The sequence below is a fragment of the Podarcis filfolensis genome (assembly GCF_964270895.1).
Source record: "Podarcis filfolensis genome assembly, chromosome: 5".
In the NCBI taxonomy this organism is placed as follows: domain Eukaryota; kingdom Metazoa; phylum Chordata; class Lepidosauria; order Squamata; family Lacertidae; genus Podarcis; species Podarcis filfolensis.
The window spans coordinates 84,296,534-84,323,485 of NC_139608.1; the positions used below are offsets into that span (position 1 = coordinate 84,296,534).

The 26,952-nt window shown below is 43.6% G+C and overlaps 3 protein-coding genes and 1 long non-coding RNA gene across 9 annotated transcripts in view; 2 read left to right on the forward strand and 2 right to left on the reverse strand.

The window, feature by feature from the left end:
- Positions 1–107: 107 nt before the first annotated feature.
- On the forward strand, positions 108–14,313 carry LOC310763551 (dual specificity protein phosphatase 13A-like). 2 transcript variants are annotated; one of them, XM_083616030.1, is made up of 4 exons: positions 108–531; positions 2,236–2,453; positions 4,584–4,839; positions 14,206–14,313. In XM_083616030.1, the coding sequence occupies exons 1-3, from the start codon at positions 371–373 to the stop codon at positions 4,805–4,807; spliced, it is 603 nt and encodes a 200-aa protein (XP_083472156.1). In that variant the 5' UTR covers positions 108–370; the 3' UTR covers positions 4,808–4,839; positions 14,206–14,313. The 2 variants fall into 2 exon arrangements, with proteins under 2 accessions (XP_083472156.1, XP_083472155.1); XM_083616029.1 differs by lacking the exon at positions 14,206–14,313 and having other exon boundaries at positions 109–531; positions 4,584–4,888.
- On the reverse strand, positions 4,638–24,045 carry LOC310763578. 3 transcript variants are annotated; one of them, XR_014548668.1, is made up of 5 exons: positions 23,907–24,045; positions 15,466–15,644; positions 13,877–14,123; positions 10,441–10,601; positions 4,638–4,738 (listed from the first exon to the last, which is right to left on the reverse strand). It is a non-coding gene; the product is annotated as an uncharacterized lncRNA (long non-coding RNA). The 3 variants fall into 3 exon arrangements; XR_014548669.1 differs by lacking the exon at positions 4,638–4,738 and adding an exon at positions 6,635–6,814; XR_014548670.1 differs by lacking the exon at positions 4,638–4,738 and adding an exon at positions 9,847–10,089.
- On the forward strand, positions 8,725–26,837 carry LOC310763550 (dual specificity protein phosphatase 13A-like). 3 transcript variants are annotated; one of them, XM_083616028.1, is made up of 6 exons: positions 8,725–9,423; positions 11,750–11,967; positions 13,969–14,960; positions 22,398–22,615; positions 23,845–25,238; positions 25,932–26,837. In XM_083616028.1, the coding sequence occupies exons 1-3, from the start codon at positions 9,263–9,265 to the stop codon at positions 14,154–14,156; spliced, it is 567 nt and encodes a 188-aa protein (XP_083472154.1). In that variant the 5' UTR covers positions 8,725–9,262; the 3' UTR covers positions 14,157–14,960; positions 22,398–22,615; positions 23,845–25,238; positions 25,932–26,837. The 3 variants fall into 3 exon arrangements, 2 of the variants coding, with proteins under 2 accessions (XP_083472154.1, XP_083472153.1); XM_083616027.1 differs by lacking the exons at positions 8,725–9,423; positions 11,750–11,967 and having other exon boundaries at positions 14,954–15,704; XR_014548641.1 differs by lacking the exons at positions 8,725–9,423; positions 11,750–11,967; positions 13,969–14,960; positions 23,845–25,238; positions 25,932–26,837 and adding an exon at positions 16,870–17,002 and having other exon boundaries at positions 22,398–22,503.
- Positions 26,249–26,952, reverse strand: part of LOC310763570 (uncharacterized protein) — a gene marked incomplete at its 3' end in the record, with an annotated part of 50,180 nt that continues 49,476 nt past the window's right edge. Inside the window, exon 3 of the mRNA XM_083616080.1 lies at positions 26,249–26,374. Coding sequence (XP_083472206.1) covers positions 26,249–26,374 — 126 coding nt within the window. The remainder of the gene's footprint in view (positions 26,375–26,952) is intronic.

The following is a 26,952-nucleotide window of genomic DNA, read 5'->3' on the forward strand; positions in this document are numbered from 1 at the left end:
ACATGGCAATAATGTCTGAATGAAGAGTGCTTGCTTGAGAGGGAATTAATAGCTCCTGTGCAAGAGAACGCATGAGACTGGAGAGATCATCTCTGGCAGAAATCATGCTCCTGTGTATTTCCTCTTCTGTTCAGCAGACTTTGCCATTCAGTTACAATGACCATTGCTGAATGCCTGTTTGCCTTCAGGGTGTGCAAAAATGGCACCTCCTTTCCAAGCTTTGATTTAACACGTTGCAGGCTTTGCTACTGCCCAGCACCTGTCCAATAAATTCAAAATGACAAGCACGCAGCCTGAGAGAGCGCATTAAACAAGCAAGCCTGGACCACTTTCTCAGGTTTCAGAGGGAACAGTTGCTACTTTAATAAGGATGGCTGAAGAGTGTGTCTCACTGCCCAAAGACCCTGAGTGTTCTGGAACATCCACAGCTGAGACCCCCACTCTTAAAGATCTAGAACAGCTCCTGAATACTGGGAGGTCTTCCTGCAACCATGTTGATGAAGTATGGCCTAACCTTTTCTTAGGAGACCAGTAAGTATATCTCTGTGGAACAGCTCAGCATCTTTTCGACGGTGCTTAAGAGCTCCTCCAATGCAACTACTGCAGCCAAGTCAGTGCTCCTTCCAAGGGATGCGTCGTTCTGTGATCTGGTTGGGTCCGGAACCTTGTTATGCATGACTGTACCTCATTTAAACCAATGGGGCATTCTGACACATAACCGGTGGTAGGATTGCACATAATCGTGGCTTCTTTGAGAAGACAGTCTTGCAATTAATTGTTACACAGCCGTAAGCAATTTATGTATTTTATTTCATGTGCATTCAGAATGCCACACAGAATCTGGAACAAAATGTTGGATTCTTCAGTGCATCACCTTTCTTCCCACCACCTATTCCTTTTTTTAAAAAAAGCAATTTCTAGCCCTCACAGTTGTGGTGACACATGGCTGAAGGCCATGCAGTTGGTATATGAAAAAGGCGAAAGAGTTCAGTCAGTGTGGCTTCCGTCCCCTTCAGAGTGACCTAGTCCTCCCTTGTGACTTCTCATTACCTTTGCCTGACTGTTTCGGTTGCTTTAATTGTCTAGCTCTGATTCCAGTGTAAACACACATCTAGACTTGTTTATTCATTCCCAGTAACCAATTATCTGTCACATTTCTGGTGAGGCTACCGGAACCCTAAACCTGACACCACAGTTGCTTCCAAGTCCATGGATGTGCCATGATTCAGTGCCTAATGTAGGATTGGAATATCACTTGTAGTTTAATGGTGAATTTTGGACACAATGGAGAGGTAAACAAATTTGGAATATCATAAAAGATGCAGGAGGAAATGATTAATAACAGGGCCCACAAAGCAGAGGGCGGATGTCCAAGAGATTCCTTGGAATCTTGTTTTTATGTTGTATGTTGGACTGTAAAATTTTAATCTGGAAAAAAAAGATGCAGTTCCTAACACCACAACATGGGGGTTTCCAACAAAGCTGAATGTTCAAATATCGAGGACAGGCAAAATAAAGCCCTTCGCCACACAGTACAAAGTTAAATTTTGGAATCTGTGCTAATAGAGGCAGTGACGGCATCCAACTCGAATGGCTTTAGAAGATGATCAGACAAATTCATGGAGGAGAAGGCTATCAATGGCTACTGTGTTGTGCCATCAGTCTGAGAAAGCATGATTCTGAATACCAATTGCTGGAAACCACAGGAGGGGAGAATGAAGTTGAGCTCAGATCCTGCTTCATGCTTCCCATAGACATCTAAGAGGCCATTGTGAGAACAGCATGTTGGACTAGATGGGCCAAAGGCTCTTCTTATGTTCTGAATATTCATTCATTAAATCTTACTGAAATCTTTGTTCCTTAACGTGGGCTATTTTCTTCATAGAATGTGAGAGGACCCAGACCACAAGTTAGAGGGGAAAGGAGGAGGAGTTTGGATTTGATATCCCGCTTTATCACTACCCGAAGGAGTCTCAAAGCGGCTAAGATTCTCCTTTCCCTTCCTCCCCCACAACAAACACTCTGTGAGGTGAGTGGGGCTGAGAGACTTCAGAGAAGTGTGACTAGCCCAAGGTCACCCAGCAGCTGCATGTGGAGGAGCAGGGAATCAAACCCGGTTCACTAGATTATGAGTCTACCACTCTTAACCACTACACCACACTGGCTCTCTGAAAGGAAAACAGGACTCTTCTTGTATCTGTCTGCCTCTCACTTTCTGTTTTGTCTTTTCTTCAGTGTTACAGCGCACAGCAGATTTGGTTTATGGAAAATGGGCATTAGCCATGTTTTAAATGCTGCACATGGCAAAATATTTTGCCACGAACCCCATGATTTTTACGGCACAACAATTGAATACTATGGTGTACCGGCCGATGACCTTCCTGATTTTGATATGACTCCATATTTTTATCCCGCGGCAGAATTTATACACAAAGCCTTGACCACACCAGGAGGTAGGGAAGCAACATTCATCACAAATGTTAATATTATGTTGTGTTGTGCTGGCAATTTGGTACTCCTCTGCCATTTCTTTCTGGAGAGCTGGAAGTTAGGGGAGGATTGGCAGCTCTGGTGTTGCTGTTGGGTTTGTACTTTATAGTCTCATGGACTTAAATAGCAGATATATACGGTCATGTTTAACTCTCCCAGAGCAATAAATAGAATACAAGAATAATAACAATAATAATATTTATATCCTGCCCATCTGGTTGGGTTTCCCCAGCCACTCTGGGTGACTTCCAACAAAATATTAAAAATACAATAAAACATCAGACATTAAAAACTTCCCTAAAGAGGGTTGCCTTCAGATGTCTTCCAAAAGTCAGATAGTTCTTTATTTTCTTGACATCTGATGGGAGGGCATTCCACAGGGCAGTCACCACTACTGAGAAGGCCCTCTGCCTGGTTCCCCATAACTTCGCTTCTCGCAGTGAGGGAACTGCCAGAAGGCCCTCGGAGCTGGACCTCAGTGTCTGGGCTGAACAATGGGGGTGGAGATACTCCTTCAGGTAAACTGGACCAAGGCCATTTAGGGCTTTAAAGGTCAGCAGCAACACTTTGAATTGTGCTCGGAAACATATTGGGAGCCAATGTAGGTCTTTCAGGACCAGTGTTATGTGGTCTCGACGGCCACTCCCAGTCACCAGTCTAGCTGCCACATTCTGGATTAGTTGTAGTTTCTGAGTCACCATCAAAGGTAGTCCCACGTAGAGCACATTGCAGTAGTCCAAGCAGGAGATAACCAGAGCATGCACCACTCTGGCGAGACAGTCCACAGGCAGGTAGGGTCTCAGTTTGCGTACCAGATGGAGCTGGTAGACAGCTGCCCTGGTCACAGAATTGACCTGCACCTCCATGGACAGCTGTAAGTCCAAAATGACTCCCAAGCTGTGCACCTGGTCCTTCAGGGGCACAGTTACCCCATTCAAGACCAAGGAGTCCCCCATACCCACCCACCCCGTCTCCCCAAAACAGTACTTCTGTCTTGACAGGATTCAAACTCAATGTATTTGTGCCTGACTTTGGCAGTTCTTACTAAGCTGCAACAGATAGCATCCCTCTCCTGTTTCTTCATTTCATCAATTGCAACAGTACTATCCAACTAGGACTCCCAAATGAGATTATGGCTACAGTGCTGGGAGGAGGCAGCCTGGGTTCCAATCCTAACCAATTTTACCCAGTAGTAACTAAGTGAATTCAATTCTGGTTATGCCCAGGTAAGTGGGGTAATGATTGGAACCTTTACCCCATGCCAGTTTTGGTTTTTTTTAATAAAAAAATATTGAACAAGAAAAACAAACAATACACACAGAGAAAACAAACAAACAGTAACAGGCTAATAAAAGTTTGACACAAGGAGCTTTTGATAATAAAGTCAAAAGAAACATAACAAATCAGGGAGCGAATGAAATGGGTACAATGATAAAATTATAAATGGGGTATAAAACACAGTTTGCATTGTGCAATAAAAGAGAGAGAAAAGCAGGAGGTTTTGCCTATTTATAGACACCACCAAACAAAACCATATTTTGAAGGAATTCACCCGTGTTTTACCTTTTGTGTTTGTTTTGCGAGTGTAGATTAAGCCCAAGCAGATCTCAATTAACCAAAACTTCACACAAGCTGTGTAGAGTAGAGCCCCACAATTTAGGTATAAATGAGAATAAGCTCCCCAATTGGAGACTAAACTTATTCAGCATTACCATAGCTGTTGGGATTAGAGGCAACAATTGTTAAAAGTACTTACAGTGGTACCTCAGGTTACATACACTTCAGGTTACATATGCTTCAGGTTACAGACTCTGCTAACCCAGAAATAGTGCTTCAGGTTAAGAACTTTGCTTCAAGATGAGAACAGAAATCGTGCTCCAGCGGCGTGGTGGCAGCGGGAGGCCCCATTAGCTAAAGTGGTGCTTCAGGTTAAGAACAGTTTCAGGTTAAGAACGGACCTCCAGAACGAATTAAGTACTTAACCTGAGGTACCACTGTATTTAGGAAACATTTGAATTCTCTTCCTTTGGTAGTTTAAAATGCCACCTTTAAAGATGTTTTAAAAAACAACAACATGCTTTCTTCATTTGCAGCTAAAATCTTCGTGCACTGCGCAGTGGGGATAAGCAGGTCGTCTTCGTTGGTGTTGGCATACCTCATGATTTACCACTGCTTCTCTTTGGTTAAAGCCATTCAGGCAGTGAAAGAACATCGGTGGATTTTCCCCAATCAAGGGTTTCTGAAGCAACTGAGAAATTTGGACCTTCAGCTAAACAAAAAAAGCACTAAGCAAGAAAGCAAGGAAACAAATGCCTGATGATCAGGAAAGCAGGTTATTTTCAAGCCTCAGTGTCATGGGATGTTTTCATTAAAGCGTGTTCCTCGTTGTCTTTTTCTATCATCAGTCTGTGCTCTCTCCTTTTGGCTTCGTCCTTATTTTTTAAAAAAAATTATCAGATTTTCTATGGTATGATAAAATAAAAATATGCAGGGAGGGAGAGAGGGGGGGGTAAAGGACCTCTGGACGGTTATGTCCAGTCAAAGGCGACTATGGGATTGCTGGGAGTCAATGTAGGTCTTTCAGGACTGGTATTAGATGGTCCAGGGACTGCTCCCAGTTACCAGTCTACCTGCCGCATTCTGGATTAATTGTAGTTTCTGGGTCACCTTCAAAGGTAGCCTCACGTAGAGCGCATTGGAGTCCAATCAGACGAATGGCGCTGGGAGCTTACCTTCAAATGCACCTACCAGTGGTTCTAAGTCAGCATCCTTTTTTGAACAGTGGTCAGCCTAATGCTTCTGGGAAGTACAGAACTGGGCCCTGAAGGGAACAGCCTTCTCCCGCTTGCAGTATCCAGCAACTAGTCTTCAGAAGTAAACTTTATCTGTGGGGATTCCACTAAGCTATCGTGGCTTAGAGTTATTGATAGACCTGTACGAGCTGTCTCATATTTAGGCAGCATGGGAATGGGTTATTACCCCTTTTATGTCAGAGTATTGTGACATTAAATCCTTGGTTCTACAACTTGATCAGCCATTGTGCTGAAGCCACAAAATCATCGGTTTAAAAATAAAGAAATGTACAGTATCTGAGGGAGACATTTGTATTGAAAGTGTTGGTGTACTATTTTGTTGTTTTTTTAAAAAAAAACCACAGCAAATGCTGTTAAAACATTTTGCTTTTCTGCAATTTAACCTTGAATGTTTCCAAGGGTCAACCACATATTCGGACCTTGTTGAAATCTTGCTCTCTTCTGAAATCAAATTCTCCCAACCTGCTCTAAAATATGAAATAGTGCATCAGCGTTTTAAATTGTTGGCTCAGGTGGATTCACTGATGAGCAATAGAATATCGGCAAGCACAGCAGGAGTGTAGAACCCTTAATAAATAACAGTTTTGCTGCTTGTGTTGCTCAAAACCCGTAAGCCGGCTAGGAGAAGAAGTGATCTTCGGAAGCATCATAATCCACTTACTGTTCTGCCTCGCCATTACCGTGTCTTTCAGAATCTCCTGGTCCATATGTCAAGACTTAGCTCTCCAATCTGGAATCAGACTTTACTTTTTGTGATTAACAGGTTTGTTTTTTGTTGTTTTTTTTAAAATAAATTTTTATTAAAGTTTTACAGAAAAGAAAAATAGAGATTAAAAGAAAACCATAAGTTACAGAAAAAAGAAACACACAGAGATACAAAAAAAAAAATCACAACTAATTAAGAAAAGTTAAATTTAACCAAAGAACAAAAAATAAAAACAAATCCATTATTCCCAATGACCTCGAATTCATATGCTTATGTTCTTGACCTCCTCACGCCTCCCCCCTTTTGTATTCCCGTTTAGATATTTAATTCAGCAAATTCTTACCCTTTTTCAAATATTTAAGCTTTATACCATAACACATTCTATATCAATATTTTCAACCAAACATCGATACCTTTTTTTTGCATAATCTTATTAACTTTTATCACTAATTACCACTTATAACCAATCCAAGCACAGTTTTAGCATTCATTAATTTTATAGTATTTCTGAAGATAGTCTTTAAATTTCTTCCAGTCTTCTTCCACCAACTCTTCTCCCAGGTCTCGGATTCTGCCAGTCATTTCTGCCAATTCCATATAGTCCATCACCTTAACAGGTTTGTTTTTGTGCGTAAGACATATAAAACTCATTGCACATTGGGTGTTCTTCCTAATCCACGATCCTTGTGTTGCTCAGCTTGGCAGCCAAGGGTCCAGAGAAAAAACCCCTCCAAAAAAATGCCTGTCCAATCCATGGCAATAATGTCTGCATGAAGAGTGCTTGATTGAGAGGCAGTTAGAGTTCCTGTGCAAGAGAATGCATGAGACTGGAGATATCATCTCTCTCTCTCTCTCTCTCTCTCTCTCTCTCTCTCTCTCTCTCTCACACACACACACACACACACACACACACACATATATATCTATATATATATATATCTATATATATATATCTATATTTATATATAACAATATATATATATTGTATTGTTAAATTTTCTGTTTTACAATTTAAAATACTCATTTTACATCCTTAAGATATATCAATGACTTCCCTTCTTCTCTTTCCATGGTTCATTTTACATATCATAAATCCCTGCATACAGTGATACCTTGAGTTACAGACGCTTCAGGTTACTGACTCCACTAACCCAGAAATACTACCTTGGGTTAAGAACTTTGCTTCAGGATGAGAACAGAAATCATGTGGCAGCAGCGGGAGGCCCTGTTAGCTAAAGTGGTACCTCAGGTTAAGAACAGTTTCAGGTTAAGAACGGACCTCCAGAACGAATTAAGTTCTTAACCCGAGGTACCACTGTATTTTACAAAAAATATACCAATCCGTATTCCATTACTGCATCCATCAAAACTTATTTACACTGTTGAATTTATCTCAATGCTGCCAGCGTTTTCAGCTTAATGCAATTATTCCCCATATATTCAGTAAACGTTCCAATCTTCTTTAAATGTATGTTCTTCTTGTTCTCTTATTCTATATGTTAAGTCTGCAAGTTGTGCATATTCTGTCAACTTAAGTTGCCATTCTTCTTTGGTTGGGACCTCACTCGTTTTCCATTTTGGGGCTAACCAAACACGGGCCGTAGTAGCAGCATACATAAATAACCTTTTTTGACAACTGGGAATTTCAGTCTGAATTATCCCCAACAAAAAGGACTCTGGTTTTTTTGGAAAGTACTTCTGAACATTTCCCCCCAATTCATTATGGATCATTTCCAAATACAGTGGTACCTCGGGTTAAGTACTTAACCTGAAACTGTTCTTAACCTGAAGCACCACTTTAGCTAATGGGGCCTCCTGCTGCTACTGCGCCGCCAGAGCACAATTTCTGTTCTCATCCTGAAGCAAAGTTCTTAACCTGAAGCACTATTTCTGGGTTAGCAGAGTCTGTAACCTGAAGCGTATGTAACCTGAGGTACCACTGTATTCTTTTACCCTTTTGTAATAATAATAATAATAATAATAATAATAATAATAATAATAATAATAATTTATTTGTACCCCGCCCATCGGGCTGGGTTTCCCCAGCCACTCTGGGCGGCTTCCAACAAAGATGAAAAATACACTAAAATGTCACATATTAAAAACTTCCCTGAACAGGGCTGCCTTCAGATGTCTTCTGAATGTCAGGTAGTTGTTTATCGCTTTGACATCTGATGGGAGGGCATTCCACAGGGCAGGCGCCACTACCGAGAAGGCCCTCTGCCTGGTTCCCTGTAACTTGGCCTCTCGCAGTGAGGGAACCGCCAGAAGGCCCTCGGAGCTGGACCTCAGTGTCTGGGCAGAACGATGGGGGAGGAGACGCTCCTTCAGATATACTGGACCGAGGCCATTTAGGGCTTTAAAGGTCAGCACCAACACTTTGAATTGTGCTCGGAAACGTACTGGGAGCCAATGTATGACAGTGCCCCCAGCTCCCAGCCCCTCAAGACAGTCCAGAAGGATGTTATGGTCAATGGTATCAAACGCCGCTAAGAGATCCAGCAGAACTAGGAAACAGCTCTCACCTTTGTCCCTAGCCCGCCGGAGATCATCAACCAGTTTCAGTCCCATGATGAGGCCTGAATCCCGACTGGAAGGGATCCAAATGGTCCGCTTCTTCCAGGCGTGCCTGGAGTTGTTCAGCAACCACTCGCTCAATCACCTTGCCCAGGAATGGAAGATTTGAGACTGGGCAATAATTGGCCATCGTTTTGTAAGTCCACCACATATGAAAGAATGTTCCCTCCACTTCTTTGCATCTCCAGCACTTATCTGATTCAGTCTTATACATCTAAGCAAACCTACTCGGAGGCAAGGACCAGCTCTAAAACATTTTCAAGTAGTTCTCCTCCGAAGAATAACATGCTGTAAACTTAAAAGTCGCTTTTCCAGAATTTCCCCCAGAGGTTAAAATCTACCGTATATTGTGTCCTATATCTATTGCCCATTGTGTAATTAGGGCTTCAACAAGCTCATCTTTTGTTTCCCAAGACTGGAGATATCATCTCTGGCAGAAATCATGCTCCTGTGTGTGCGACAGTGGCCGTTGTTGAATGCCTGTTTGCCTTCAGGGTGTGCAAAAATGGCACCTCCTTTCCAAGCTTTGACTTTACACATTGCATGCTTTGCTACTGCCCAGCACCTGTCCAATAAATTCAAAATGACAAGCACACAGGCTAAAAGAGCGCATTAAACAAGCAAGCCTGGACCACTTTCTCAGGTTTCAGAGGGAACAGTTGCTACTTTAATAAGGATGGCTGAACAGTGTATCTCACTCTCCAAAGACCCGGAATGTTCTGGAACATCCACAGCTGAGACCCCCACTGTTAAAGATCTAGAACAGCTCCTGAATACTGGGAGGCCTTCCTGTAACCATGTTGATGAAGTATGGCCTAACCTTTTCTTGGGAGATCTGTAAGTATACGTCCGTGGAACGGCTCAGCATTTTCTTGGCAGTGCTCAAGAGCTCCAACGTAACTACTGCAGCCAAGTCAATGCTCCTTCCAAGGAATGCGTCATTCTGTGATCTGGTTGGGTCCAGTACCTGGTTATGCATGACTGTACCTCATTTAAACCAATGGGGCATTCTGACACATGACTAGAGGAAATTGCACCTTAACATGTTATCTGATTTTTGCAAGACAGTCTTGCAATTAATTGTTAAGGAGCCTGAAGCAGTTTATCTTTTTTATTTTGTGCGTTCAGAATGCCACACAGAATCTGGAACAAAATGTTGGATTCTTGAATTTATCATCTTACTTTTTCTTCCAAAAAGCCATTTCTAGCCCCCACAAGTTGCGAAGAGACATGGCTGAAGGCAAAAGAGTTCAGTCAGTGTGGTTTCCGTACACTTTAGAGCAGTGCTTTTTTCTGGGGGGATGCAGGGGGACACATACCCCTAAACATTTTGTGAATCTAAGTTTGGCCTCATTGAGGGGCAGTATTTCAATATGAGTAGGAAAATGAGAGTACCGATAAACATTTTTTAAAGAAAAAAAAGCACTGCTTCAGAGAAACTAGTCCTTCCTTGTATCTTCTCATTGCCTTTCCCTGGCTCTTTGGGTCATTTCAATTGCCTCGCTCTGGTGGCGCTGTGGGTTAAACCACAGAGCCTAGGACTTGCCAATAACAAGGTTGACGGTTTGAATCCCCGTGACGGGGTGAGCTCCTGTTGCTCGGTCCCTGCTCCTGCCAACCTAGAAGTTCGAAAGCACGCCCAAAAGTGCAAGTAGATAAATAGGTACCGCTCCGGCTGGAAGGTAAACGGCATTTCCATGCGCTGCTCTGGTTCGCCAGAAGCGGCTTAGTCATACTGGCCACATGACCCGGAAGCTGTACGCCTGCTCCCTCTGCCAATAAAGTGAGATGAGTGCCGCAACCCCAGAGTCGGCCACAACTGGACCTAATGGTCAGGAGTCCCTTTACCTTTACCTTTAACTCCAGCGTAAAGCCATGTCTTTATAGATCTGTCCAGTTCTGGTAAGGCTGAGCCCACAGACGTTTTGGGAGTAAGCAAGCCCAGCGAGCATTCTCAAGCTGATGGTATCCAGGCCGGGATGACAGTGTTTCTGTCAAAGGTCAGGAACCATGAACTGGCAAACAAGGGCAAAAGACATGGAGAGATCACTGGGAGCAAACCAGGTATTCCAACAGATTCCTTGGTCTTTTTTTAGTAGGCATGGACCTGCCTACCTCCTCCTGGCTCTACTTGCTTCCCAAGGACCATAGCAATTTAAAGGGACTGTCCTGCAGCCTGGAATCTAGCATGCCGCCATCTCGCTTCTATTTTCTGGCTGGGTGCATTGTCCGTTGTCGTGATCGGGTCTTGAGCAATAGGAGGCCCTTGGTGGCGAGGGCAGTGGCACCCTGAGGGTTATTTGGGCTACAGTCTCAAGGGAAAGTGGCTCAGGGGATTCTGTACTAGGGTCTTATTTAAATATTTCATTTATACCCTGCTTTTCTTCCAAGGGGCTCAAGATGGCCTACACGATTCTTCCCACTCCCCATTTTATCCTCCCAATAACCCAGTGGGCAGGTTAAGGCTGAGAATTGGTGAATGGGCAAAGTCACCCAGCGGGCTACATGGCTAAGTGGGGATTTGAACTCTGGTCTCTCAGGTCCTAGGCCTGACTCCTTAACCACTAGACTACACTGGCTCCCAAGTCCATTGATGCGCTTAACAGATTTAGTGCCTAACCCTAAAATTCAGAGACATCCAAGGAAGCCAGATGATGGAAGATTCATGACAAAGTATTTCTTCACATAATAAGACATTAAATTATGGGATCTGCTCCCACAAAGAGCAGTGATAGCCACACCCTTGGATGGCTTTAAAAGAGAATTGGGCAAATTCATGGAGGACAAGGCTATCAATGGCTGCTAACCCTAATGGCTATGTTCTGCCATCCCTGTCTGAGGCAGTATAATTCTGAATACCAGTTGCTGGAAACCAGAGAGGGGAGAATGAAGTTGAGCTCAGATCCTGCTTCATGCTTCCCAGAGACATCTAAGTAGCCAATGTGAGAACAGCATGTTGGACCAGATGGACCATTGGCTTATTCCAGAATGTTCATTCATTACATCATAATTGAATTTTCTGTTCCTTAGCGTGGGAGATTTTCTCCATACCATAAGTGGATCTGAGCCACAAATCAGAGGGAGAAGCCTGAAAGCAAAACAGGATTCTTCTCCTACCTGTTAAGTCTGTCTCTCACTTTCTGTTTCATTTTTCTCTCTCCAGTGTTATGGCCCACAACAGATTTGGTTTGTGGAAAATGGGCATCAGCCATGTTTTAAATGCTGCACACGGCAAAATATTTTGCCAAGGATCCCACGAGTTTTACGGCACAACGATCGAATACTATGGTGTACCAGCCTTTGACCTTCCTGATTTTGATATGACTCCATATTTTTACCCCGCGGCAGAATTCATACACAAAGCCTTGAACACACCAGGAGGTAGGGAAGCAACGTGTGTCACAAATGTTCATATTATGTTGTGCTGTGCTGGCAATTTGGCACTTCACTGCCATTTCTTTTGGAGAGCTGGAGACTGGGGGAAGATTTTCAGCTCTCATTGCTTTTGGGTTTACTTGATGGCCGCCCTGTGAGGATCACTGAGCAGCTTTTGCCCTATGCCTCTTCCCCAACCTTCTCTTTGTTTCCAGGTAGAGATTCTTGGCTTCGTAAATTCTCTGCCTACCTCCTGCTTCCATTTCTCTACTCATATGTACAGTGGTACCTTGGGTTACATACGCTTCAGGTTACATACGCTTCAGGTTACAGACTCCGTTAACCCAGAAATAGTGCTTCAGGTTAAGAACAGAAATTGTGCTCCGGCGGCGCAGCAGCAGCAGGAGGCCCCATTAGCTAAAGTGGTGCTTCAGGTTAAGAACAGTTTCAGGTTAAGTACGGACCTCTGGAATGAATTAAGTACTTAACCCGAGGTACCACAGTATGCTCATCTGGTTCCCATTTCCTTATTATTTGTACATAGCTATAACATATTGAGGTTCCAGGTGTCTCCAATGCCCGTGTCTCATTATCTACCCTCCTCTCACATTATATATCAACACTGGAGTTCCTGATCACCTTGATGTCACTTTGCCATGACACATTGGAAACCATGTTTAAATCTTCTGTCCTTTGTCACTATTCTTTTTCTGGACATGGGTGGCATTGTGGTCTAAACCACAGAGCCTCCTGGACTCACCAATCAGAAGGTCGGCAGTTCTAATCTGCGCGACAGGGTGAGCTCCCATTGCTCTGTCCCAGCTCCTGCCAATCTAGCAGTTTGAAAACACACCAGTGCAAGTAGATAAATAAGTACTGCTGCAGCAGGAAGGTAAATGGTTTTTCTGTGTGCTCTGGTTTCCATCATGGTGTCCTGTTGTGCCAGAAGTGGTTTAGTCATGCTGGCCACACAATCTGGAAATCTGTCTGTGGACAAATGCTAGCTCCCTCGGCCTGAAAGCAAGATGAGTGCCGCAACCCCATAGTTGCCTTTGACTGGACTTAACCATCCAGGGGTCCTTTAACTTTACCGTTTACTGTTCTTTTATGCCCAGGTGGCAAAAGAGCTGCGAGTTTTTATCACTGCTTGAGAAAAAACAATATAAGAATCCCTGTTGCCAAAAACAACTAGATTCACTGTTCTTTCGATCTTGTCCTAAGTACATTTTGAAACTGCAGTTTATCCCAGCACTGAAAATTCATCAGAATCCAACAAAGAAAACTCTTAAATGTGCGCACACACAAATACATACATACATTGCTTTTTTCGGGGGGGGGGATGCAGGAGTAAACAGACCGCTAAATATGTTGTGAATCCAACGGGAGAAGAAACTAAAAATTTTAAAAATTTTGGTTGCTTCTCTAGCATGGTGAATCGTCAGTTCTGTTGCTACCCCTGATGGTGGCTAAATTTCCTTTCCCGGTGTTTCCTGAGTCTCAGATGGAAGCGAGCATTTAATGTGTGAAGCAGTGTGGAATGTGGTGTTTTACTGATGAAAGTTTGGCCTCATTGAGGGGCAGTATTTCAACATGAGTAATGCATGTTCTTTGTACTTTTGTCCATTTACTGTATATTTATTTTTCCCAATTTGAACTATAAAATGGTGATTTTCTTGAGTCAAAAGAAAAAGATCACTACACACACACACACATATATACTGAAAATCTGAACAATTATTAATTTCTGCCAAACATTGATTTTAGCTAAACTGTGAAGTAAGCCCAAGAAGATTTTCATTAACTTGACACAAACGATGTACTGTAGGGCCCCACATTTATGCATAAATGAAGATAATATCAGAATTGGGGACTAAATTTATCCAGTATTAATGTAACTACTGCAAGTTAAATGTACCTGTTTCAGAAATGGTTGAATTCTGTCTTCTCTGTAATTTAAAAACGCCATCTATTAAGATGATAAAAAAATGTGGTTTACTTCATTTTCAGGCAAAATCTTAGTGCACTGTGCAGTGGGGATAAGCAGGTCGTCTTCGTTGGTGCTGGCATATCTCATGATCTACCATCGCTTCTCTTTGGTTAAAGCCATTCAGGCAGTGAAAGAACGTCGCTGGATTTTCCCCAACCGAGGGTTTCTGAAGCAACTGAGAAATTTGGACCTTCAGCTCAGCAAATAAAGCACTAAGCAAGCACCCCTGGTGATCAGGAATACAAGTTATTTTCAAGGCTCCCTGTCCTGGAATGTTTTCATTAAAATGTGTTCATTGTAGTATTTTTCTAATAGTAGCCATGCTCTCAGAAACGATGGATATTTTGAGGGGTGTTAGCAGGGTCCACCATGAGGCAAGCTGAGACCCACCAAAAGCAACTTCTACAGCGACCTCTCAGCAAACCAATGAACCCCTCTCCTCCATTAGGAAGGACTTTCTTACAAATAAGCAGTTCAATAGTGGGGAAGCTTGTCTTGGAAAGAAATGGACTCCCCTTCTTTAGAGGTTTTTAAACAGAGTCTGGATTGCCACTTATCAGGAATGCTGCAGCAATGGGTTTCCTACATTAGCATGGGATTGAACTACAGTGGTACCTTGGTTCTCAAACGCCTTGGTACTCAAACGCCTTGGTACTCAAACGCCTTGGTTCTCAAATGCCGAAAATCTGGAAGCAAGAGTTCCGGTTTTTGAATGTTTTGAGGAAGCCAAATGTCCGATGCGGCTGTCATCTATTGTTTCCGGGGCATCTGCACCAATCAGAAGCTGTGCCATGGTTTTCGAACATTTTGGAAGTCAAACGGACTTCCGGAACAGATTAAGTTTGGGCTTTTGTTTTTACTATTTATTTTGCGTTGTTGTTTTTTGAGGCTTTTTTGGGTTGATTTGTTTTTGTGACTGTGTGGAACCCAGTTCAGCTACTGATTGATTGATGGTGTGACTGCAGAAATGAATAAAAGCCCCCCATCCAAACAATGACTATCATCAGTGCAGGTAAGGAAAAAATGTAATTTTAATTTTTATCATCTACAATACTGTCTTATTTTTTTTATAGTACAGTACATTGATTATTGGTCTCGCTAGGTAGTGAAATCCATGTTAAATTGCTGTTTTAGGAGTTGTTTTTAAAAGTCTGGAACGGATTAATCCATTTTGCATGACTTTCTATAGGAAAGCACGCCTTGGTTTTGGAACGCTTTGGTTTTGGAACAGACTTCTGTAACTGAGTAAGTTTGAGAACCAAGGTACCACTTTAGATCACTTTCCAGGACCCTTCGAACGCTATGATTCTACGATCTTCCATAACGATCTTCAGAGGAGTACATAATAATATAATTCAACTCCAAAGAACTATTTTTCCCTTTTAGAGGAAAAATAGGATGCTGATCTCCACTCGTGCTTATTGAATTTTGTGCTGCCAGGTCAGCAAAGGCTGTTTCCCACATTAGGCATGGGGATGGGCAGGGGACGAAAAGGGGACATCTCTCAAGAGGCGCACCTGCTTCTCCCTGTCAAACGTCAAAAGGTAACTGGAGCTCATTGGGGCTCTGCAACGACCATGTATCATTGCATGACAGCGGATGATCCATTTCCAAAGACGACCGCCTCCTTCTGCAAAATGAACAGCCGCAGATCCGCCTCACCCTCCGTCCAAGAGTTGGAGCATGTGATGGACAGCTGCAGGATGGAATTAAATGAGATAGATGAAGTGTGGCCCAATCTTTATATAGGCAACATGTAAGTGTGACCCGGAACGAAGCCGCAGCTTGAGCATGGGGTAAAAGGAAGGTACTGTACAGCACTGTAATGTTATAACCAATGAATTCACATTGCTAACGGAGGACAGATCTGTGCACGCTGAAGTTAAAGTCTGAAAAGAGTTTCCCTTCTTTTTCTCTGTCGTTCAACAGGGGTGGGGATTCCTGGACAACCTTCATAACAGAAAGCACATTACAAAAATCTGTATATTACTGGGGCAGGAACAGCACAGATAGTCCTATCACAGAGACACAAGATAATATATTTTATTATGTGCTAAAACTAAAAAACTAAACTCTAGCAAAGGAACCCACTTTTTTTGCCCAGAATACCTATCCTATCTACAACCAAGTGACGCCAACCACCCTCTGCATTTGGGGTGCCCAGTATGTTCTGTGTTAGATACAGAATTAAAAAAAAAAGAATTTACAGTTGGGTGAGAACAAGGTGTGATATCCAGACAAGTGGAGAAAGATGCAAGGAATGTAGACAAGGTATTCAAACTGAGAAATCTGCGGCCGAGTGAGGTAGCCTAGCAGAGTACAGAAATTCCACTGGCTACTGAAACCTTATACTGGCGAATTTAAAATGCACGTCTTCAAGAAACATGAGCGGTGATGGACTTTCTAAATTGAAGGTTGAGTTTCTCAGGAACCCTAGCTGTGGGCCTGGTTACAGATTGTATGTCTGAATATTCTATTTATGTGTTTATGCACCAAGAATTCGCTGCTCTATCCATATGCAATTTACAAATACAACTCATATTGTTTTATCCTGCTCTGTATTCTGAAAGTATAATCCTCTGGGGTGATTATCTGCATTTTATATTGGCAAATATACGGTGGATTAATTATACAGTTAGCATGCGCTTGTCAACCTTTGATGCATAAAAAAATCAGATCTGAACCCTGAGGTAGGAAATGGCATAGAGTATACTGTGCTCAACTGATCCCAACCTCTGCTCTTGAAAGGGATACGCAACCACTAGACTGAGCCTCTGTTTTCAAGGAAAGATGATAGAGAGTTAAATGATTTAGATATCTGCAAGAAGTCACATGGCTGAAGGCAGAAGTTCTGAGAAGCAAACACATTATTGTCCAGTCCCGTCATGGCAACTGGCACATGTCATAATGTATCATTCTAAATTCCAGTGCAGATGGATTTCTCACTAATATTTCAGTTGACCTGAAGCCTACAGAAACTAAAGGGTAACTAAAGTCGTCTGCAAAAAAATAATATTCCGTGTTCTTGCAAATTGGATACGGCGTCATGTGACCGTAAGTTCTCCAAGTTACATTATCCCCTACCAAATTGTCTGGGTTGAGCAATCCTATACTCGCTGTTATCACAAAAATGCCACTGCTGCGTGCCCGTCTTCTCTGACGCCCACTCAACCCAGGATGGGAAGCCAGAGTCACCAATCAGGGGTAGAGGCATCCACATGGTGAGCCAAAAGGCAAGCAGCAAATGACTTTGGGATGATCAGAGCACTCCCCCAACAGCCCCGTCCAACACTGCAAAATAATACCGTATTTTTCGCTCTATAGGACGCACCCGACCATAGGACGCACCTTGTTTTAGAGGGGGAGAACAAGAAAAAAAATTTCTCCCTTTCTCTGCTCAGCGCCCCTTCAGCAAAGCGGCAGGAGAAACGGAGCCCCTTCCATTTCTCCTCCCGCTTGACTGAAGGGACGCTGCACAACTCTCCCTCTCTGCTGAAGCCGGGAGAGTCTTGCTCTCCCGGCCTCAGCAAAAGGAACCAGAAGCCTCCAGAGCGCAGCGGGAACTCGCACTGCGCTCTGGAGGCTTCAGGCGGCTATCTTTGAAGCCTGGAGAGCGAGAGGGGTCGGTGCACACTGACCCCTCTCGCTCTCCAGGCTTCAGCGAAAGCAACGCGAAGCCTCCAGAGCGCGGAGGGAGCCTGCATTCGCTCCATAGGACGCACACACATTTCCCCTTAATTTTTGGAGGGGAAAAAGTGCATCCTATAGAGCGAAAAATACGGTACTCAATGATACTACCAAGCCCCCACTCCATCAGCTAGTATAGTACTTGACAGGACATGGAGCTGGGAAGCTGGAGACAATATTTCAAGCTCCAGCAGTGGAAGGGAGAACTGTTAGGGCCCAAAAAGGGGAAACACCTGGCACTCAAACCTCTGCTGCAGACGCCACAGAGGAGCTCCCTTATCACTCAACCGCAGCAACATACACATATTGTCATGGCACATTAGTTCCCTATGCCCCAGTCCCATAGAATCGCAAACGCTGGAACTTGGAAGGCACCCCGAGGGTCATCTAGTCCAACCCCCAGCATTGCAGGAATTCTGCCCACATCATTTGGCTCCATTGTCGGTCACTTCCTGTTACTAGCTGCTAACAGCATATTTTGTATAAAGCTGTGCTATTTAAGATGTCAATGCAGCGCCTGCTATTGGTCAAAACGTCTCATAAGTGAGCAGCAATAATTCATTAGGACCACATGTTCCAAGCTTGCTAAATAAATCATCCAGGTTCCTCCGATATTTGCCGCCTCGGCCTCTTATCGGAAAGAAGAGTTATACCCTGTCACCGAACCTTTCCCTTTGCATGCTCCTAGACTATTTAATTCATCTGACCATTTAAAAGCTAGTGCTGGCCAGCATTCAAACAAATCCAGTGTTAATAGAATTAAGTAGATCTGACAACACTGAAGTCTACCCTATGGAATAGAAAATATTACTTTAAAAAAAGTTTTGTTTTTTTAAAAAAGAAGCTACTGAGCTAGACTCCATTAGTTTAGCAACTAAAGGAACTCAGACTTGGTATAGATCTGGAGTAATTGTCCCATTTTAGGGAGTTTATACTATTTTTGCTATACTCATTTACAATCAGGTCCGGCCAGTTGCAGAAGAATCACACCCATTCTCTTTGAATCTTGTATTCATATGTATTTTGCATCTGCTACTATCTGTATCTTTCCTTGGCCTTTTGTCATTGTAAAGGGTTTTTCTTGCTGTATTTTCTTGCTGTATATCTTAATCTAATTTGTGTAACTTCCGTTTGCCTCACTGCTTCCCTGTAGTTTACAACTGAATTGGACCAAACACAGACCCTCCAAGTGCCCCTATTTTCCAGGGACAGTTGCGGATTTACAGAATCTGTCCCAGTTTCTGATTTATAGAAATATAGAATATAGAAATACTTTATTGTCACTGTACCGCTTGTTTACAGTGAGATTAAATGAGCCCCCCTCCCCCCCCCAATCTCTCAGTCCTTGTTTCACTCTGTGTGCTGTCATACGACCACCAACTCCGAACGTCAGCTGCAATGTTGCTGTCTTCCATTCAGCAGCCTCATGGCCCACGGGTAGAAACTGTTCTTTAACCTGTTGGTGCAGCTTATCATGCTTCTATATCTCCTGCCCGAGGGCAGGAGATTAAAAAGGTGCTGGCCAGGGCGTGAGCCATCCCTGAGAATGTTCCTCGCTCTTCTGAGGCAACGGTCTCCTGTGATAACAACTAGCGGACTCAGGGGACAGCCCATGATATCGTGTGCTGTCTTCACCACCCTCTGTAGGGACTTTCTGTCAAACCAGCGTACCACATACAGTATGATGTATGTGGTACGCTTTCTATTGTGGACCGATAGAAGGAAATCATCAGTTGATTTGATCCCAGAATGTCCTGCTTTTCCTTAGGATGCCCCTATTTTCATCAGAGAAATGTTGGAGGGTATGTAAACAGCCATTGTGTTTTCCGTGAATTTCCGTTCGTTCCAATTCAGCGGTAAAAAGTGTGTTTTCCAGGGGAAATCAGCAGAACAATTGCAAAACTGCTCAGCCCATGTCTAGAAAGGATGGGACAAAGGGAAAACTGCTATCTAAGACCAACCGTTTCAGCATCTGAAAAAAGAACCTCTAACTACAAATGGTTCTGTCTCAATAAATCTTATTAGTGTTTACGAAGCTGCAGGAATCTCATAAGTTGCAACAAAACTGCCTCACTGGAATACGTCAGTATTAATTTATGAAATGTAGATTTCTGATTCAGTGATTCATACTACTCTAGGCAGATCTGCCTAATTGGAATTTGATCCTACCCTACACTCTAAACTTTCCCTGACATTATCAATAGGACGGAAAGAGATGCTGAAAGCACAACCCTTTCGGATCAGTGGCAATCATTTTGAAATAAGTATCGGATGAGATCCTGCTAGGGGAAGCTTACGCAATCCACTGGATTGTCGTAACATCAGGACCGTACCCTGTCCATATGTTCAAGGAGCCACAAATGAAAGGAAGCTTTCCCTGTTATGGAAATAAACTAACAAATCCAAACAGCAATTCTGTTAGTGCAGCCTGTCTTCATTCTGAAGACGTAAACCTAGTATAAAATCGGCACATTTCACATGCAACATCTGTTTCAAAAGGAAGGATGGCAACTTTCTGTGTGTGTGCCCTTCCTGTCCAGATGAAATTATGATTACATCTATATGAAAACATTATCCACAGCCCTCGGCTCAGAAAACCGTTCATCTGTGCCAAATGCAGCTCGGCAGCAGTTCACGGCAGGACACAGAGAATGCCCTGTGCTAATGAAACCACATGGTGATATCTGTGCCCTTCGAATGTGATTGTCCATACTGGAGGAGATTTATCCAGATAAGCGGTTCATAGTGTGCCCTCTACTGCATCAGCCTTTACAGGAAAATCCTGCAAATCTCGATTAAGGGACCATTGTCCTATATACAAAAGATCAGTCACAGGCTTCGAAGAAGTTGAAGCCCAGATATCTTAACAAGTCCAGTCACAGTTTCTCATCCTAACCTACCTCACAGGGTTGTTGTGAGGAGTCAAAGGCAACTATGGGGTGCGGCGCTCATCTCGCTTCAGGCCGAGGGAGCCGGAGTTTGTCCAAAGACAGCTTTCCGGCTCATGTGGCCAGCATGACTAAACCACTTCTGGTGCAATGGGACACTACGACGGAAACCAGAGCGCACGGAAATGCCGTTTACCTTCCTGCCACAGTGGTACCTATTTATCTACTCGCACTAGTGTGCTTTCAAACTGCTAGGTTGGCAGGAGCTGGGAGAGAGCAACAGGAGCTCACCCCATCGCAGGGATTCGAACCGCTGACCTTCCTGATCAGTGGTTTAGACCACAGCGCCACCCACGTCCCATGTGAGGATAACATGCATGGAAGAAGCACATACGCCACACTTAGAACATGGCACCAAAACATCAGGAGAAGCACCTTTTAAAATGTTGGTTGGGGCAAGGAATTCATGTTTCAGAGGCGTATCTAAATAGCAGTTTTCTAAACAGGTATCTGAAAGTAGGCAGGGATGATTCCTACTAAGCCTCTGCTGGCAGGCAGTTCCACAGGACAGGGCCTGCCACAGGAAAGGCTTGGCCCACCAGACCTCAGAAAAAATTAAGGTGCAGCTTTGGGTCTGGGAGCTGTGGCAATAATGATAATGATAATGATATTTCTCTAGGAATTTGAAGTGGGATTAGCAGTTGCGTTGCCTGCTGAAAGGAATGCATATGCACTCACTATGCTCTTCTTACATATTTGTTTAAATCAATAAATCAATAATCAATAATATCCAACACTTTCTCATTCATCTGAAACTAAGCCCTGTATCACTGTTTGCACCATGATAAGATGAGCCAGTGTGGCAAAATGGATAGAGTGTTTTTGGTTTTGTTTTTATAATTTTTGTTAAATTTCTGTTTTACATTTCAGAATATTCACTTAAACAACCTTAAAATATCAATGACTTCCCTTCCTCTCTTTCCATGGTTCATTTTGCACAACATAAATCCTTGCATATCTTACATAAACCATTCAGTACTCCATTATTACATCCACCAAAACTTATTTACACTGTTGAATTTATCTTAATGCTGCCAGCGTTTTCAAATAGACACAATCCCCCCCCCATATATTCAATAAACATTTCCCAATCTTCTCTAAACATATGTTCTTCTTGCTCTCTTATTCTGCATGTTAGATCTGCAAGCTGCGCATATTCCATCAGTTTAAGTTGCCATTCTTCTTGTAATGGTGAGAGTGTTGGACCTGGGAGATCAGGGTTCAAATCCCCACTCAGCCATGTAGCTCACTGGGCGACCTTGGGCCAGTCACCATCTCTTAGCTTAACCTACCGCACAGGGCTGTTGTGAGCGTAAATCGGGGAGGAGGAGAACCCTGTAAGTCACCTTGAGATGCTTGGACGATAAAGATGGTATAAAGGTAAAGGGACCCCTGACCATTCGGTCCAGTTGTGACCGACTCTGGGGTTGCGGCGCTCATCTCGCTTTATTGGCTGAGGGAGCCGGCGTGCCGCTTCCGGGTCATGTGGCCAGCATGACTGAGCCGCTTCTGGTGAACCAGAGCAGCGCACGGAAACGCCGTTTACCTTCCCACCGGAGTGGTACCTATTTATCTACTTGCACTTTGACGTGCTTTCGAACTGCAAGGTTGGCAGGAGCAGGGACCGAACAACGGGAGCTCACCCCGTTGCGGGGATTCAAACCGCCGTCCTTCTGATCGGCAAGTCCTAGGCTCTGTGGCTTAACCCACAGCGCCACCTGTGTCCCAAAGATGGTATGTAAATGTAATAAATAAATAAGGACATGGGGTTCATTTCTGCTCACCTGCCCACTTTCATATCTGTTTCCCGGCAGCACGGCGGCACACAACAAGGAAGAGCTAAGGAAACGGGGTATCACTCACATACTGAATGCATCACACGCTGCCTGGGGATGCAAAGGAAACCAAACGTTCTACGGACCAGAGTTTCATTACTATGGAATAGCAGCAGAAGACTCCCCAGACTTTGACCTCAGCGTACATTTCCACCCTGCCTCCGAATTCATCACCAAAGCCCTAAGTGTACCAAATGGTGAGTGCCTTGGGATGGAGCAATGGGGAAGTTTCTGAAACAACAATGGGATATTAGCTCTGCCCAAGGCATGATGGAGAACAGCAACAACCGGGAAAAGGTAGACAGAACATTTTACAAGGACAGGAAGAAACACCACAGACAGAATAATTGCCACACACACAAGAAGAACAAGAATATACCGTATTTTTCGCTCTTTAGGACGCACCGGACCATAGGAGGGGGAGAACGGTGGGGGGAATTCTCCCCCTCTCTGCTCAGCTCCCCTTCAGCGAAGTGGCAGGAGAAACAGAGCCCCTTCCATTTCTCCTCCCACTTTGCTGAAGGGGCGCTGCGCAGCTCTCCCTCTCTGCTGAAGCCAGGAGAGTCTTGCTCTCCCGGCTTCAGCAAAAGCAACCCGAAGCCTTTGGAGCGCAGCGCGAGTTCCTGCTGAGCTCCAAAGGCTTCAGGCGGCTATCCCTGAAGCCTGGAGAGCGAGAGGGGTCGGTGCGCACTGACCCCTCTTGCTCTCCAGGCTTCAGCAAAAGCAACGCCTAGCCTCCAGAGGCTTTGCGTTGCTATCGCTGAAGCCAAGGAGCCTGCATTCGCTCCATAGGATGCACACACATTTCCCCTTAATTTTTGGAGGGGGGAAATGCGTCCTATAGAGCGAAAAATATGGTAGTTTGAATGCCTCACTTGTAGTTCTATAAATCATTTAATGTGTCAACACAAATAGAAGTTATTAATATCGCCGTTGTTGTATAAGGGATTATTATTTTGACCAGAATGTAATTGAAATTAATAAGACTTTGGAACGCAGAAGTAATCATCAAACCATCCATTCTAGCATGTGGGGGGCCACCTAAATTATATAATTTGGTATTTGAACGATTGGTATTCGTAATTGTATTATAAATTGGCATTGTTATAATTAAGCTATTATTGGACTGTAATTATTATCAAACGGTGAGTGCCTGCCCTGGTGGAACTGCTGCACTGATGTTTTAGGTATTAGCAGCAGCATAGCATGGGTTGCTGGTGTCCGGGGCAGACAAGCAACCATTTTCAGATAGGTCAAACTGAGAGACAGAGTGAATGAGAGGCCCAAGGTCACCCAGTGAGCTTCAGAGCCACTTGACAATTTGGATTGCTTTAATACAAATTAGGAACCCCAAAAATCCCCTACTGGAGGAGCTCAAAGGAGTTCCCAGTTGCTCTCTTCTTAAATCATTTCATCTCCGTTCCAGGAAAGATCTTGGTCCACTGCATTCTAGGCAGAAGCAGATCAGCAGCCCTGGTTCTGGCTTACCTCATGATCTGTCAGAATTTCTTCCTGGCTGACGCCGTCAGAAAGGTCCTGCAGAATCGAGCCATCTCCCCAAACCGAGGGTTCCTGAAACAGCTGCAAGACTTAGATCTGGAGCTACGGTACAAGATCAGGCTATGTCAGCTTGTGTAACGTGAAGAAGAAAGCAAAACGGCAAAGTGACAACATCTGACAGAGAACTCAGTTTGCACTGCCAATCTCAGCAATTAAGCTTGAGGCTGTGTTATTTATCTTGACAGGAATTTTGAACGCTTAGTTTGGAAGAGAACCTTGACATCTAGAAAATCTAGATGCTGGTTAGGCGCTTGAATTTTCTGGATCTTTTTAAGGGAGATTGAATTTAAAGCTTATAAGATTGAGAAGGGGCCACAGTGCCCCCATAGAGCATCTCACATGCAGCTTTCAAATTTTTTTCAGATTGCTCACATATAGCATCTCACTAATCCTGGCTTACCACAACTTTGCAAAGATAAGTCATTATATTTAGATAGACATTTAGATTCAAGTGGTGGTCGTGGTGGTCTGACGCAGTCGAAATATATATAAAATAAAAGAATAAAAAAATGTCCAGTAGCACGTTAGAGACCAACTAAGTTTGTTCTTGGTATAAGCTTTCATGTTGCTACTGGACAATTTTTTTTATGTATAAGATTGTACAAGTAAGGAGCTTTATGAACCCTAACCATTACTGCTGGAAAGCCCTTTGCACTGAATTAATAGTTATCTAAAGAACGGGAATGCATTTAGATCTCAAATTGTAATGTGTTACTGGGGATGGATTTTTTTTTTAATGGACAAAATTATAATCATAAATAAATAAGAGTAAAAATGTGCACCCCACCACCGAGACCATTCCATTGTAACTATCCAACATCCCAAAATTTCAACACATCTTGCGGTGGTTTTACCCCCTTTCCGTTTTAACAGTACAAATTCTACAAACAGCTTCCATACCTCCTCAAAATCATTTCTCCTGCGTATTCCCCATCTTACCTTAATGGCACATGTTAATTTATCATTAATAGCAATATCCCACACCTCTTTATACCATTCTTCCATTTTATATTCTCCTTGCCCCTTCCACTTCCTAGCTATAGCAATTTGTGCAGCTGTCAATAAACTTGTGAGCAAGTTCTTCACAGCCTGCGAACCTTCCACCCCACTGTAAATTGATAATAGTACTACCTCTGGACTTTCGTCCAGCTTTCACCCAGTGATTTCTGTTATCTCCTTAAACACTTTTTGCAAAAAATAAAAATAAAAAATGTACATATTTACACCCCCACCACACGTGAACATAATTCCTGGTTTCCTGTGTTTTTTAAAAAATTGCCCTTTTCCCTTATGGGGTATCCAAGAGCCCATATAGAGTCCTTACATAGGTTCCCTATTGGTAGGAGAAAATAACAGAGGCCAACCAGAGAATATTGAGAAGCAAAGCAGCTAGTAAGCTTGATCTTTATTGATCTGTTGCAACAGGGTGCTCCCCTCAACCACAGGAGAGGAGGAGGAACCTAGAAAAATGGTGTGCAAGGCCTTATAAAGACACTTGAAATTGCCACCCTGTAGATCAAGACTGCCCCCAGAAACATCATACATACATCACAGAAGGGGTGTAACCTAAGACCACCCCTCAGATACATCACACCTACATTACAAAAAAGGCGGTCTAAAACACAAATTTGAATATTGTTTTTCTCCTGTTGTTGTTTATCTCCTGTCTGGCAGGTTACTTGATTGGATTGCCTGGGGAGCCTGGCCATTCTTTTGTAGTGATAAATACTTAGTTCCTGGGCCAGGTCACAGGCTCACACCCTATTCATATCTTAAATGTGTCCTTAAGACAGGATTTGTGAGGAAAGAGAAAATGGGGAGGTTTCCCACTTTGATCTTGCAGAGAAAACATTTGGTCAGTTTAGGAATCAAAATGGTTCCAGGTTGACCTTCCTGTGCTGATCTATGTATGTGCTTGGTTGGTACACTTATGAACATTACCATATATCTAAGACCATAAAATTCCTATCTGAATATTCCTTGTTTATTTGATTTAATCTGACTGGTGTTAAATACCAGGGGTGGCTGGATTTCTGGGGAAATACAGGGCTGGTCCTTCCATGAGGTAGTGAGGTGGCCACCTCAGGTGGCATCACTAAGATGACAGAGCTGCAGGTGTTGGGCAGCCTGCATTGTGCCACCAAAGGCTAGACACACATTCATGGCTTAAAAGGCAGTGAGTTCATTTCCCCCTACTGCATTTCAAGCTGCATTTGCCCTTGCTGCAAACACACACAAGAGCGGACAGGAAAGTCTTCATCCAAGGCACATTACCTGCCTGGTTTCGCTGTGCCTGGCACTCTCCCCTGTCCCAGTTGCTCCAGGAACGTATCTCCTGGGAAGAAATGGCTGCTTTGGATGTCTTCCATTTCTGGTGCATCAAAAGGGAAATCCTCCTGGATCAAGATAAGGGAATGTCAGGGACCGTGCTGAGGAGGGCTGCACTGAGGAGGAATGGTGGGAACCTCCCCTTGCTCCTGCTCCTGGATCTTCCCTGGAGCAAAAGGACAGTATAGCTTTGGAACAGTGGTTTGCAGAGGGGCATAGTTCAGAAGGCAGAAGCTGGAAAATACTGGATGGGAAACAGCTAGGAGAAGAAACACTGGAAAAGAGAGGGCTAACAGATTCACTGTCTCCATACAGCATTCCTCCGCTCTCCCCAAGGTCAAGAAGAGCTGAGAAAGTGGCAGAACAGAAAGCTCACAAAGCACAGAGGGTACAAGCTCAGATTTCAACATGTAGAAGTGACGTGGATTAATAGGGTCTTAAGGGGGTGTGATCCTTAACTGGGAGTACCGCCACACTAGGAGATGGGTTCTTTGTTCTCTCGCTGTGATTATTAAAGTTTCTAACTGGTAAGAAGACTCCTTTTCCTTTGCTCTGCTTATCTACTGCCACGGGAGGGAGGAATCTGATTCCCTGAAGCCTGACAGGGAATATGTGATGGCAAATTTTGGATAGGGACTTCTGGTTT